The sequence below is a fragment of the Solanum dulcamara genome, chromosome 12, assembly GCF_947179165.1.
Source record: "Solanum dulcamara chromosome 12, daSolDulc1.2, whole genome shotgun sequence".
Classification (NCBI taxonomy): Eukaryota; Viridiplantae; Streptophyta; class Magnoliopsida; order Solanales; family Solanaceae; genus Solanum; species Solanum dulcamara.
This window is the reverse complement of record NC_077248.1, coordinates 63,919,636-63,934,040: the sequence shown is the minus strand read 5'-3', so window position 1 is coordinate 63,934,040 and position 14,405 is coordinate 63,919,636. Positions and strand designations below refer to the sequence as shown.

The 14,405-nt window shown below is 32.0% G+C and overlaps 1 protein-coding gene across 1 annotated transcript; it reads left to right on the top strand.

Annotated features, from left to right (window-relative positions):
* Nucleotides 1–9,129: 9,129 nt before the first annotated feature.
* Nucleotides 9,130–10,931, top strand: LOC129876609 (transcription factor MYB41-like). The gene is made up of 3 exons (XM_055952084.1): nucleotides 9,130–9,366; nucleotides 9,671–9,800; nucleotides 10,127–10,931. The coding sequence occupies exons 1-3, from the start codon at nucleotides 9,234–9,236 to the stop codon at nucleotides 10,851–10,853; spliced, it is 990 nt and encodes a 329-aa protein (XP_055808059.1). The 5' UTR covers nucleotides 9,130–9,233; the 3' UTR covers nucleotides 10,854–10,931.
* Nucleotides 10,932–14,405: the final 3,474 nt, after the last annotated feature.

Sequence of the window (14,405 nt, the reverse complement as noted above, 5' to 3'; positions counted from 1 at the left end):
TTTTCAAAGTGTGAGTTTTGGCTTGAGTCTGTAGGATTCCTAGGCCATATTATATCTGGGGATGGAATCCAAGTTGATACTCAAAAGATTGAGGCAGTTAAGAACTGGCCCCGACCTACCTCTCCAACCGATATAAGGAGTTTCTTAGGTTTGGCTGGCTACTACAGGAGGTTTGTTGAGGGATTTTCATCCATATCTTCACCATTGACTAAGCTGACTCAGAAGAAGGCTAAGTTTCAATGGTCTGATGCTTGTGAGAAAAGTTTTCAAGAGTTGAAAGCTAGATTGACTACTGCTCCAATACTATCCCTACCCGAAGGAATGGATGGTTTTGTAACCTATTGTGATGCTTCAAGAGTTGGGTTGGGATGTGTATTGATGCAGAAAGGTAAGGTCATTGCCTATGCCTCCAGGCAGCTTAAGACTCATGAGAGAAACTACCCCACTCATGACCTTGAGTTGGCAGCTATGGTATTTGCTCTTAAGATCTGGCGTCACTATCTTTATGGTGTACATGTGGATGTGTTCACAGACCATAAGAGCTTACAATATGTATTCAGCCAGAAGGAGCTGAATTTGAGGCAGAGGAGATGGCTAGAGTTGCTCAAGGATTATGACATGAGCATTCTCTACCACCCAGGTAAAGAAAATGTAGTTGCTGATGCTCTTAGCAGGTTATCTATGGGGAGTACAACTCATGTGGAAGAGGAAAAGAAGGAGTTGGCAAAGGAAGTGCATAGACTTGCGCATTTGGGAGTTCAACTTATTGACTCTAGTGAGGGTGGTATAATAGTACGAAATGGAGCTGAATCATCTCTAGTTGCAGAGGTGAAAGAAAAACAAGATCAGGATCCCATTCTTTTTCAACTGAAGGATGAGGTTCACAAGCAGAAGGTAATGGCTTTTACCAAAGGGGGAGATGAAGTGTTGAGATATCAAGGAAGATTATGTGTTCTAAGTGTTGATGGTATTCGAGAGAGAATCATGGCAGAAGCCCATAATTCTAGGTATTCCATCCATCCAGGTTCAACAAAGATGTATCATGACTTGAGAGAAGTATACTGGTGGAGTGGAATGAAGAGAGATATAGCAGAATTTGTGTCCAAGTGCCCAAACTGCCAACAAGTTAAAGTTGAGCACCAAAGGCCTTGTGGAGTGGCTCAGAATATAGAGATCCCAGAATGGAAGTGGGAAATGATCAATATGGACTTCATTACCAGTTTACCACGAACCCGCAAACAACATGACTCTATTTGGGTGATTGTGAATAGGATGACCAAATCGGCACATTTCTTGCCAGTGAAGACTACCAATACTGCAGAGGATTATGCCAAACTGTATCTTAGAGAGATTGTTAGACTGCATGGAGTTCCTTTGTCTATCATCTCTGATAGGGGAGCTCAATTTACTGCTCAATTTTGGAAGTCATTTCAGAAGGGTTTGGGTTCAAGAGTGAACCTTAGTACTGATTTTCATCCGCAAACAGATGGCCAGGCAGAGCGTACGATACAGACTTTGGAGGATATGTTAAGAGCCTGTGTCATTGACTTCAAAGGTAATTGGGATGATCATTTACCCCTTATTGAGTTTGCATATAATAATAGTTTCCATTCGAGTATTCAAATGGCTCCTTATGAAGCTCTGTATGGGAGGAGATGTAGATCACCAATTGGTTGGTTCGAAGTTGGTGAAGCTGAGTTGATTGGACCAGACTTGGTTCACCAAGCTATGGAGAAGGTGAAAACCATCCAAGAAAGGTTGAGGACAGCTCAGAGTCGCCAAAAATCCTACACTGATGTTAGGAGGAGAGATTTAGAGTTCGAAGTGTACGATTGGGTATACTTGAAAGTTTCACCCATGAAGGGTGTGATGAAATTTGGAAAGAAAGGAAAGATTAGTCCTCGCTACATTGGTCCTTATCAGATTATGAGGAGGGTAGGTAACGTAGCCTATGAATTGGAGTTGCCTCCAGAATTAGTTCCTATTCATCCCGTGTTTCACATCTCTATGCTTAAGAAGTGTTTGGGAGATCCTTCACTTGTTGTCCCAGCTGAGAGCATTGGAGTGAAAGAGAGTTTGAGTTATGAAGAGATTCCAGTTCAGATTCTTGATCGTCAGGTTCGCAAATTAAGAACTAAAGAAGTAGCATCTGTCAAAGTCTTATGGCGAAATCAATTTGTTGAAGAGGATACATGGGAAGCTGAAGAAGATATGAAGGCTAAATATCCTCATCTATTTGTGCCTTCCGATGATGATGTTCAAGGTAATATTCCTTACTCCAACCTTTGAGTCGATGTATATTTTTGAATTTTAGTAATGGAGTTTATGAGAAATTGATGTCTTGATGATACTCATTCTTGATGTCTCCTAGTTTCATCTTCATTCGAGGACGAATGATTCCAAGGGGGAGATATTGTAACACCCCATAAATATTATTGATTCATGGATCCTTTCTTTCATGAAGTCCAAATAAATTATCAAAGTTTTCTATTTAATTCAAGCATGAAACTTTATGGATTTTTCATATCATAATTCCAAATGCATAGATTATTAAATATATAAAATTTAATTACCTATCTTATATTAACTTATATTGGCTTTTAAATGCATTAAATTGTTGATTTATCAAAAGTCCTTATATGAAGGCATGAAAAGATTTTGATCATGTTCTAAAGTATTTTAATCATGTTCTAAAGTATTTTGATCATGTTCTAAAAGTATTTTGATCATGTTCTCTCATGCCTAAAGATTTTGATCATGTTCTAAAGTATTTTGATCATGTTCTAAAAGTATTTTGATCATGTTCTAAAGAAATTTGATCATGTTCTAAAGTATTTTGATCATGTTCTAAAAGTATTTTGATTATGTTCTCTCATGCCTAAAGTAATTTGGGCATAACTTTTCATAGGATGGTCCAAATTAGGTGATTAAAATTTTTGAGTAACCACAACATCATTACCTACAACTTTCATGAGAACATATCTTAAGATTCGGATTTTAAGTAGATCAAATAAATTGATCTTTGCAAGACATAGTGCTGTGACGGAATGGAGTGTTTGTAGAATAAAATTCATATCTCGATGTAGAATGCTCCAAATTGGATGATTCTTGAACTAACTGAAACTAGACTTCTATATCTACAATTCTTATGAAGACACCAAATCCTAATAAGAAATTTATCTTATTCAAACGCAGCTTCGAAAACAGATATTCCGTTAAAAGAAATTTCATCTCACCTACCATAGAAAGATCTAGAACCATTTGACATCATCCATGACATCAAAATTCTCCATTGAATTTTTAAGATCATCCTTTATGATTATGTTTATTTATTGTTAGGTCCCTCCTCCACACCTATAAATACCCACCTTATTTCCTCATTTTATTCACCAAGCTTTCTTAAGCAACTCTTCTCTCTATATACTTCTTTACTCCTTCTCAAATATAGTTTTAGTTTTAGTAGTATAAAGATACTACTCTAGTGATTCTTATACTCCGGGTAGTACACAAAATAAACCGGCGAGAAGAAAAGGCTAGGGGTCCAAGAGTGTTCCAATTCGAAGTAAAGCTTCCGATTTAAGGTATGTAAGGCTTTCATAGCATTGGATTGAGTTCGTCCATGCACCCAATATTTAAATTTATTATAATTGAGTTATAGTTGAGTTTTATCCAAATCTTGAATTCTAAATAAATTAATTCTTCTTCTATTGAGTTTGATATATTTATGCATCAATATTATTATTATTGTTATCTCTCATATTATTGGAATTATTGTTCATGGCTACTTTCCCATTAATCCTAATTGATTTAATGTTCATGAATATTTTTACACATGTTTTGAGTAAAGATGTTGGCTTTTTATTATTTTCATTGATAAAAAGAAGTTATATGAATTAATACTATATATGTATTTTTAATGAGTTTTGAAAGAGCAAAAGAGTTGAATTTGAATGAATTTGAGAAAAATGATATTTTGAGCAAGATGTTTTGATGAGATGTAAATGATGTTTTTGGAAGTATAATGATTGATGAACATGAAATGAGATGAGTTTAATGATTTAAATTAAAGTCCAATGAGACTAGATGATGAGTTTAATATGAGCACATATTTTGGAAGTAGTATTGAGCACCGAGTTGGGTAAGAGTTTAATTGACTCAAACCCCAGAACTACGTAGCCAGCGTAGGATGGAGGTTATGCCTCTTAAGTCCCTAAAATAGGACTTTGATGAGTAGATCCAAGATGGTGATGTCCTTTACCCTGGCAAGGTATTGGATGGATGTGGCAACGACATCGCTTCGTTGTATCATCGCTAGCTCATAAGTGATGGTTGTCGGTTAGAGAAACTCCCAATTGAGTAAGCATTGCTTGTTACTATTATTTTTATTATTATATTTTAAACTTGCATTACATATTGATGTTGAGATGATGTTGAGTTCTGAGCTGAGTTTTCTTGAGAGAAGTTTCTTGATATTTTTCCTTACCTTCCTGCCATTTTACATACTCGTACATTCCACGTACTGACGTCATTCGACCTGCATCGTTTTATGATGCAGATACAGGTGTTAGAGATCCTCAACAGGCGCTTCGTTGAAGATCATTATTTTTCAATTATTTGGTGAGTCCTTCTTATATTCGGAGGAACTCTTTATCCTTTAAGTATTGTTGAGTATTATGTTTCTTTTAAGGTAGCCATGGATATGTCATTGGCACCATCTAAGAGTATTAGAGCCTTCATAGACAGAGTTTAATGATGTAATTGAAGTAGTTCTCCTTTGAAACTACTTTTTCAAAAAAAAAAATCTTTTTTCATTAGATGTTGTTAATGGAGAGCCCATATAAGTATTCTTATTAAGTCTTTCGCTGATGAATGAATAAGTGATGAGACCAAGTGGTTCTCTCAGAGGCCAGAGATGGTTTCTGAGTGCCGGCCACGCCTAGGGTACCCTCTCGGGGCGTGACACAATTATTATATATCATTTTGTGGAATAATGTGATTACTTGTTTAAAGGTTGAGGGGTGAGATTTTTGTGAATAACCCTACCGATTTGGTGGCTGGTTCGAGTTGAGAATTAAGAGGAAATAACAGACTATCTGGAAGGTAAGACTGTGTAACCTTGTGTGACTATTGCAGTGTCTGTGATAATCTATGGAGTTTGGGCGTAAGAGTAGAGGTTGGGTGGCTAGGTTGAAAATTCGATTACTTAGAGTTCAACTAAGTGGTAACAGTGTCGTATTTGACGAGTGAGAGTCAAAACTAGTTGGGAGGTGTGATTGTGGGGTGATTGAGTTCTATCTAGTTAGAAAGTAGCCGTCTAGAATAGTTGGTAATCTTTGTTAACTAAGCCACATGTTAAGGGCAGTGTGATGTCTTATGGCCTTGTCAGTATGTAAGGCTAGCACAATAGACTTAGTGCTAGTGTGGTTCCAGAGGACTTCTCTGTGTTATAGAAATGTTAGCTTGGGGTTATAAACCGAAGTTAGCAGTGGTCCAATAGCTAATAGGTGAGTGAAATACTATAAAAGTTTGTGAGGAGAGATAGTTGTGAGTTAATGATGGTCGGCGGTGTAATTCTTTATTGATTTCGTTTCTTCCTATTGTTTTCTTTATACTATGTGGTGGGTATTAGGTTGACCGATGATACTTACTAGTAAGTGTTATTTGTACTGATACTACTCTTGATATTCCACTTGGCATAGTCTGGTTGCAGGATCAACGATATTTCTTAGGTGAAGACGAAGATAATTCTTCAGCAGTTTCTACCCCCTTCCTTATAGTCGAAGTTGTGTCATTTATTTTATTTATGCCTTGCCTCTGTAGAATCTCTTGTACCTATTTTAGACTAGTATTCCTGGGGATGTTAGGTGATTCTTGTAATAGGACTTGAATTTGTAAAATTATTTTAAAGTGCTTTGTAAGTCCGAAGGGGAGCCTTGGAGTAACTGGTAAAGTTGCTGCCATATGACCAGGAGGTCATGGATTCAAGCCTTGAAAACAGCCTCTGGCAGAAATGCAAGGCAAGGCTACGTACAATAGACCCTTGTGGTCAGGCCCTTCCCCGGACCCCGCGCATAGCGGGAGCTTTAGTGCACCGGGCTGCCCTTTTTTGTAAGTCTGTTGGCTTATGATTGTTCCCCCTATTAAACTTCTGCCTGTTATTCCTGTTTAAGAGGTTAATGGTTTTCCTATTTAGGTGTTAGAGTGGGTGCTCGTACGGTCCAATGGGTTGGATCGTCACAGCACACTTTCTACTAAATCTCGCCCCTTGAATTATTCATGTGTTTACTTTTTTTTATTTTAAATTTCTTTAATTAGTAAAATTGTGACTTCGCCATCAAACGAAGAGAACACTGTAGAAGTTAAAGCTAAACTTAGCTATATATTTCCCAGATAAAAACAAAGATTTTAGAGTACCAAATGAGTACACATACACCAAATTAAAATTCTTTAGTGTACACACTATATACTAAAGAATTTGAACATGCAAAATTTCAAAATTGAAGAAATGTTGATAACCAAAATTAAACTGTCCACGTTGTGGCCATGCATAATATATGTGGTTGTGAAGAAGCTAATTCTTTAATCTGATTAATTAATCATAAACTTTTAATCAACATTTGTAGACTGCTGACAGTACGAATTAGGGTATGTGAGACTAAATAAGAATCCTTGTTGGTTTGTTAACTAATTAATATCATTGAAATAGAAATTAAAATTGACAAATGTACTATACTTTAGTGTACGTGTATGGTATTGGATTATCTTAAATGACCTCACTTTGTACCCAATTTAGAAAGTTGGCGTCTTATACACCTAAACACGTGTTTTTCATAACATGAAAAATTTAAAATCATCTAGGAAAAATATAGTTGTAACAATTAGTAACATTTAAACTCTGTATAGAACATAATTTTTCAATAAAAAATGTGTGTTGGATCATCTTTAAGGTGGCTCCGCCCACCCATGTCCGTGCCCCGATCTTAATAGACATTATTGATATTCATAGGTCAATTTCAAGATCTTTATGATAATAATATTATTTTAAATATTATTATATTCCTATTGATATGACCACATAAAATGAATAATTATCAACTTTAATATTTTTTCTATTTGTTCTTTAGTCGATGGGCCTTCAAAAACTTCTTTTACGACACTCACTTCAATAGATACCAAATTGCGCGACGCTTGTCTAAGCTTATGTTTATATAATGAGTTATTTACTCTCACATTTTAGCACTTGTTTCTCTAATTAGCATAGAGAGTTGGCTTCCTTAAAACGGGATATGTCAAACCTGGTTATAATGATATTTTATTATGATGATTTGATTTTCTTCAAAATATATTTCTCAACTTTTTTGTAATAATACTCTACCTATAACAATAATAACAATTATTATAGTTATACACTTTTTGTAAATCACTCCTCTATAATAATTGTACTCAAATATTGTATAATAATATTTTATAAGAAATATATATATAAAAGTAAAATTTATGATAATCATAATTAATGTCTACACATAGTATATTTCAAGTACGAATATATAAAAAAGAAAAAAATAAACTGTATTTAAATGATGTCCATCAACTATCGTTATAACATCACGAAGAAAAGCTACTAATATTTGTTTTTTTGACATTCATACTCTCTCTAATTTTGTAAATTTTATTTATGACAGTTAAATAAAACCTAAATATCAAATATATATATAAAAATACCTTACTATAACAGTCATGGATCCCCAAGATTTGGTCCCAAGTCCCAACCTTCAAAAGGTGATAACAAGTTAGAATGATGATGATATCCAACGTAATAAATGAAATATGCATATCTCTTGTGAAGTATATTATAGAAATTTAATTTTAAAAAGGCAATTTTCATTAGAAAGAGCAAACAGTTTCATAAAAATTGAACATGAAATATTGTCCTCATAATTGGTAGGGGAAATCGACCAACCATACCAACTAATAAGTCTTTGTTTGAAGATAATTGTTGCAAAGTCAAAACCATTAGTTAGCAGCCACTTGTCCCTTAACCATACTTCCAAAATTTCACATTTTCGTTTTTCAAGATAATTAAAATCCAAAAATTTTACCGTTAAAAAATGAAATTGTCAAAAATTTCTCTTTGGTATGCAACAAAGGATTTTACTTATATGTTTGATAGTATAAGAAACACTTATACACAACTATCTATAAACTATATTTATTTTTAATTGATCTTATAATGTAAATTTATACAATAAAATCTAAATGATAAGAAAAAATCTAGCTGATTAGATGACAAAATGTGTAATGCGTGCAGTGAGATCACTATAATACCTTTTTCATGTTTTTCCTTGAATTTTAATTCAAAATTAAAAGTGTCTCAATAATTGAATTATGAACTCGCTCTTAATTATATGATTTCTAATTTCGATCTTTCTTTATAAGTGAGATTTTTACAGTAACATGATACAACGATTAACATAATTACATAGATAAAACTTTCCACATATAAGGAGTATCCACATATACGGAGTATACAACTTAAATCAATCTTCACATAGGCGGACCACATGGATACCAGCAGTGGTAGAGCCAAAATTTTTAGTAAGGAGATTCAAAATCTAAAAAAATAGACTAATAAATTAGCCGAAGGGATTTCGATATGTACTATATATAGATAAAAAAAATATTTTAATTATGTATAAATAATATAATTTTTCAATGAAAGGGGTTCGGTAAGTTGGCGACGCCACCGGATACAAGGGTTTCATCATAATTTTTTTGGATAAAAAATTACAATGTATATTTAAGGTTAAAATTATTTTTTTATAGATATATAATTGATGTTAAATTCTCTTAATTAACTTTTATTTTTACTTTCTTGTATTTTAAACTCTTTTATTAAAAATTCTGACTCCGCTCTAATATCGTTTAAACATTTCCTCTCATATGTCATGTAAAAACATACGAAAGAGAAGGGGAGAAAATAAAATAAAATAAAATAAAATAAGGGTGATAAATCCTATTGACTTTCATTTTTTTTTAATTAATCATTTCTTTCTCATCTATAAATAAGTGTCATAAATCCCCCTCTAGGGACCTACAACTTCACTTTAATTTGTTTCCAAAATACTCACTTTCTTCTCATTCTTAACACATTTCTTTCAGCTGTTTAATTTCTTCAAACACTTACAATTTTCTAAATCAATATTCCTAAAGACCAACCAAAAAAAAAAAACAATATGGGAAGAACACTATCTTCTGATAAAAATGGATTGAAGAAAGGTCCATGGACTCCAGAGGAAGATCAAAAACTCATTCAATATATTCAAGTTCATGGCCCTGGAAATTGGAGAAACCTCCCCAAGAATGCTGGTAAATAATTAAATTCATCCATCTTTTATTTGACATGAAGATAATTAAACACTATATATATGTATGTTGTTCCATCCTTTCTTAAGAATAATATATATGTGTTTAAACAGTAATAGAGACAAGATTTTCATCAAGGAATTCGACATCTATTATATATATATATATAAAACTTTTAATTTTTTGTATAAAGTGTGATTTTTTGAAAAAGAGATTCATCTGAACTCGTTCGGACCTTCTAGCTCCGCCCCTAAAAATTTAAGAATAATATATAGGTGTTCTAATATTTCAATAATTTTTTGTGTAGGACTTCAAAGGTGTGGCAAGAGTTGTCGTCTTAGGTGGACGAATTATTTAAGGCCTGATATTAGGAGAGGAAGATTCTCTTTTGAAGAAGAAGAAACTATTATCCAACTTCATAGTGTTCTTGGCAACAAGTAAGATTTATGTCTGATTGATTAAAAATATAATTCAATCTTTCACCATTAGTTTCTCCATTTCTCTCTCTCTAGTCTTTACTATTTTGGGTTGTTAGAGATAACACACTTATTTATTTAATTATATATGTAACACGTCTCTTATGTGCAAACTTGGTTTCTTTAAGACTTGAATCCAACGATTTTTGTCAATTATGATAACATGTTGAATTGTGTAGCAATTTTATCTAAAAATTTAAATTATTAGAAATTTTTTATTTCTATTTTTTGACCTAATTGTATTCTCAACATTTAGCTCATATGTATATCACTATGTTTATGTTCAGGTGGTCAGCTATAGCAGCACGCCTGCCTGGAAGAACAGACAATGAAATTAAAAACTATTGGAACACAAATATAAGAAAAAGGTTATTGAGGATGGGTATTGATCCTGTGACTCATAGCCCCCGTCTTGATTTCTTAGACTTGTCATCACTTTTCAACTCGACTCAACTTAATCTTTCAAGCTTGCTAGGACTACAAGCACTTGTAAACCCTGAAATCTTCAAACTTGCAAATTCCCTTTTAGTATCCCACACTCATGAAAATCAAGAACTATTATTACAAAATCAAAACTCTCAAGGGCCTGAACTCTTGCTCCAAAAACTTCAACAAAATCAATTATTGCATAATCAGTCCTCTATTTTCCAACATAATGATCAATTGCACAACCAAGTTTCAGAAATACAAAATTACACCCCACAAAATGTTTCATCTTCATCTTCTCAATCCATGCAAGATAACATGGGACACTATATGATGAATAATGGCCAAATGTTCCAAGAAAATATGATGGTACCTCTTCAAAACTATAGTTATTCGGTGTCTGATTTATCTGAGAACTCAACGATTCGTTACTTAAACAACAACAACAACAATCAGAATAGTCAGAATTTCAGCTTTAGCACACCTTTGTCAGGCACAGAAGAAGAGAAAGAGAGTTATTGTAGTAACTTCAATGATTTCATGAAGTTTGAAATTCCAGAGAGTTTAGATTTTGATGATTTGTTGTAATATTGAAACTGTCCAAAACGTTTGTATCTCTCTTTTTTTTGTTTCATTTCGTTATAAAGTTTAATGGATGAGACATTGTCCTGTTATTTTTTTTCTTTTTCCAAATTATGAATACTTGCCAACTTTTTGTTTTCTTACCTCATCTTCTTTTGAATTTAATTTTGGGATAATTACCTTTTTGAGTTGCTTTTATAAAATATTTACTGCTTTAAATATATTTTTTATTTATTATCAAGATATATCATATTTAAAAAATATTTATTATTTATAGAAATTGTACTATGCATCAAAAGTGAATTATATATGTATTATAAATATATTAAAATGTATTTTATTTGTTTTGGTAAAAAATCTGCATTATGTATCAAAAATGAATTATGCAATATATATGTATTACACTATGTATAAAAATAATTTTACATGCAATATAGATGTATTATAAGTGTTTTAAAATGTATTAGGCTTATTTTAATAAAACATCTGCATTATCTATTAAAAATGAATTTTATATATATTAAAATTATATAGCTATAAATGATAAATATTTTCTAAATATGATATATTTAGATAAATTTTCCTTTAATTTTTTTTCGAAGGCAATGTATGATATTCTTATCCATCAGGTTAAGTTATCTGAAATAACATATAATAAATTTTAATAACATATATGATATGGTAATCCAAAAAAATATAGCAGACAAAGTGCTCAAGCAATCAAGAAATTAAATTGCTCATCTACTTTTGATCTAAAATCTAGAAACTATTTCTTGTAACCTAAGCTTTACATATTCCTCTATGGACTTCATTGTTAGTTAACAAAATTTTTAAAAAATATTCTTTGGACTTTGAATTTCCTAACAACTGTGCTTTTGTCTTGGCATACACATTTGTCTCATAACAATCATGTGATTGAGAAGAAAACAGGATGGCTGAATTTTATGGTTTTGAAAAGGCATAATAAATGATAGTATGTGATTAATTTGGCATCATTGAATGGTTGAAATATCGCGATTATAATAAATGGATATAACGATTTAAGTAGCGGAAGAAGCAGATTCAAGATTTGAACCTTATGAATATAAGATTCAAATGTATTATTATTCATTTATATAATTTACTAGGTTTGACATCAATTATTTATATGTATTTTTGAACATAAGAGAAAAGACATAAAATGACAGCTAAAGTTATTTCGATTTTTCAAAAAGACACCTAAAATTTGTAGGGATTCTATCACCCATGGAACCATTTCAAATCACAATAAATAAACACTTTTGACCCATTTTCACAAGTGTGTTTCATGTTTGATAGGAGAGTGGAGGAGTAAAAATACTCCTCCAAACCAATGTAAAAATGCCATGTGGTACTACAATATGAATTTTCTTCTTTAATAAACCCACTTCCTATCTTCTCCAAAACCTCCATTGATAGATGTTGAAGAGCTTTACATCTACAACCAAAAAGAAAATCTCCATTCTCAACGAAATTTTCATCTAGCTTTACTAGCTTCAATTTTTTCTAATTTTATTTTAAAGTTATGAAATCAACTAATTTGGAAATCTTGAAAGTGCAACTAAAAACAAATTTCAACACTAAATCAGTAAAAAAAATCCAAACTTAAATCAGTCTTAAACCAACATTATATACACATAAATAATAGATAGCACAAGAAGAAAATAATAACAAATCACCACAAAGATGAATTTTTAAAAATCTTCTTTCAAGAAGCTTTGATCAATATACCTTCCATATTTTCAATCCATACCTCTTGAATACTACTATATAAAAAGAACATTTTTTTAAAATCAAAATTTGCATTCAAATCAAGAAGTCATTAACATGTGAGCCTTCACTTCTTCATTTTGACTCCATAATTCAAGAAATTATCACCGCAAAATAAAATTATTTTGACTAATGAAATATTTTAGGGTTTTGATCATTAAATAGAGCGAGTAGAGTGAAAATCTAAAAAGGGTTTAGGGTTAAATGGAGCGGGTCAGACTTAAAATGTGAATGAGTCAGAATTTTATTCTATTTTTACTAAATGAGTTGGAAAAAAAGTAATTATATTATTAATTGGGAGTGAGACACACACTCAAGCATTGAGAATACAAGTTGTGCAAAAAATGTGTATTTATTGTGATTTAAAATATTCCGTAGAATAATAAAACGCCCGCAAAGTTAAGATGTCTTTTTTAAAATTTGATGACAGCTTCAGATGTCACTTTATGTCTTTTCTCTAAACATAAATATAGGATTCGAGCAAAGTTACTCAGTTCGCAAAAGCAAATATCTATAACCCTACATCCGCCCATGGACAATGGAGCTACATGTAAATTGTAAAGAAGGGATCATTCAATATTGTTCATTTTTTGTCGGAAAATTATATTTCAGAAATAGGATAATAATAATTATTTTTGTATATACATAATTTGTTGAATCTATTGACTAATATATGGAACCTACTAGTGTAACGACAAAGGTAATCCAAAATTGCGCCTTTCGATCTTAAGTCCTAAATATGACATTTTTGTAACTTTTTATATCTTTTGAAAAAAATTGAACAACAAACAACCAATTCATATAATATTCGACTTGCTACTACTATACAAATCTACTACTTGTACAAGATAATATAATTTGCTACATGTTACAATCAAGCAAATCAAAGTTGAGGAGACCAAGTTAATCTTGAAGTTTATTATTAGATAACGGCATAATACATAAATAAACATTCAAATTTGACCTCAATTGGGAAGTAAATATTCCAATTTGAGAATGTACTTCTAGATACTCAACTCGTCTTCACCATGTCAATTGGACATTCTAAACACCTCCAAAATTTATGTGTCATGTTATCATCGAGTGTCCATGAAACGCAATGAAGACGAATTGAAATATTTAGTTATCAGTTCAAACTAAGTTATATGTCTAACTAGATGTGCACTTTCAAAATTGAAATTTTTACTCATCAGCTCGGACCAAAATTTGATTGCTAGACATGAAGAAACACTTTTTATTGACCATATATGTCACTTTCTTATTTCTTTATGGAAGGCAAGGTCATTGTAATTACACTGTATGTGCTTTCATATTGACTAAATACATGCATATAATCTTATCTTGAAAAGGATTGTCATCAATTCTTGTGGGTAGTGGAAATTAGCCGCCCTCACAAATCACAATCAAATCTTTGACATGCAATTCACATTTCTTACAATTAATTTGTGATTGTTTAGCTCAATGGAGGATTACTGTCTTCTTACTTGTCATTTGATTTAACCTGATACCACTAAGAATATCATACACCTTATATGTAGCGTCTCAATTATTTTAACTATTAATATGAGATTTTGTTCACACCTAATAATCTTCCCTTTAAACTAAGTTTCATATGGTTTATCACTACAATCTTTATGGGTTCCTCCCTCGACCTAAATTTCACATGGTCTATCATCACAATCCATGAGTTAATTTTTGATATTCATTATGTGTCAATCACATGACTGAGCATTTATGACCACTTAAACCTAGAGCTAACTTCTTCTTTTG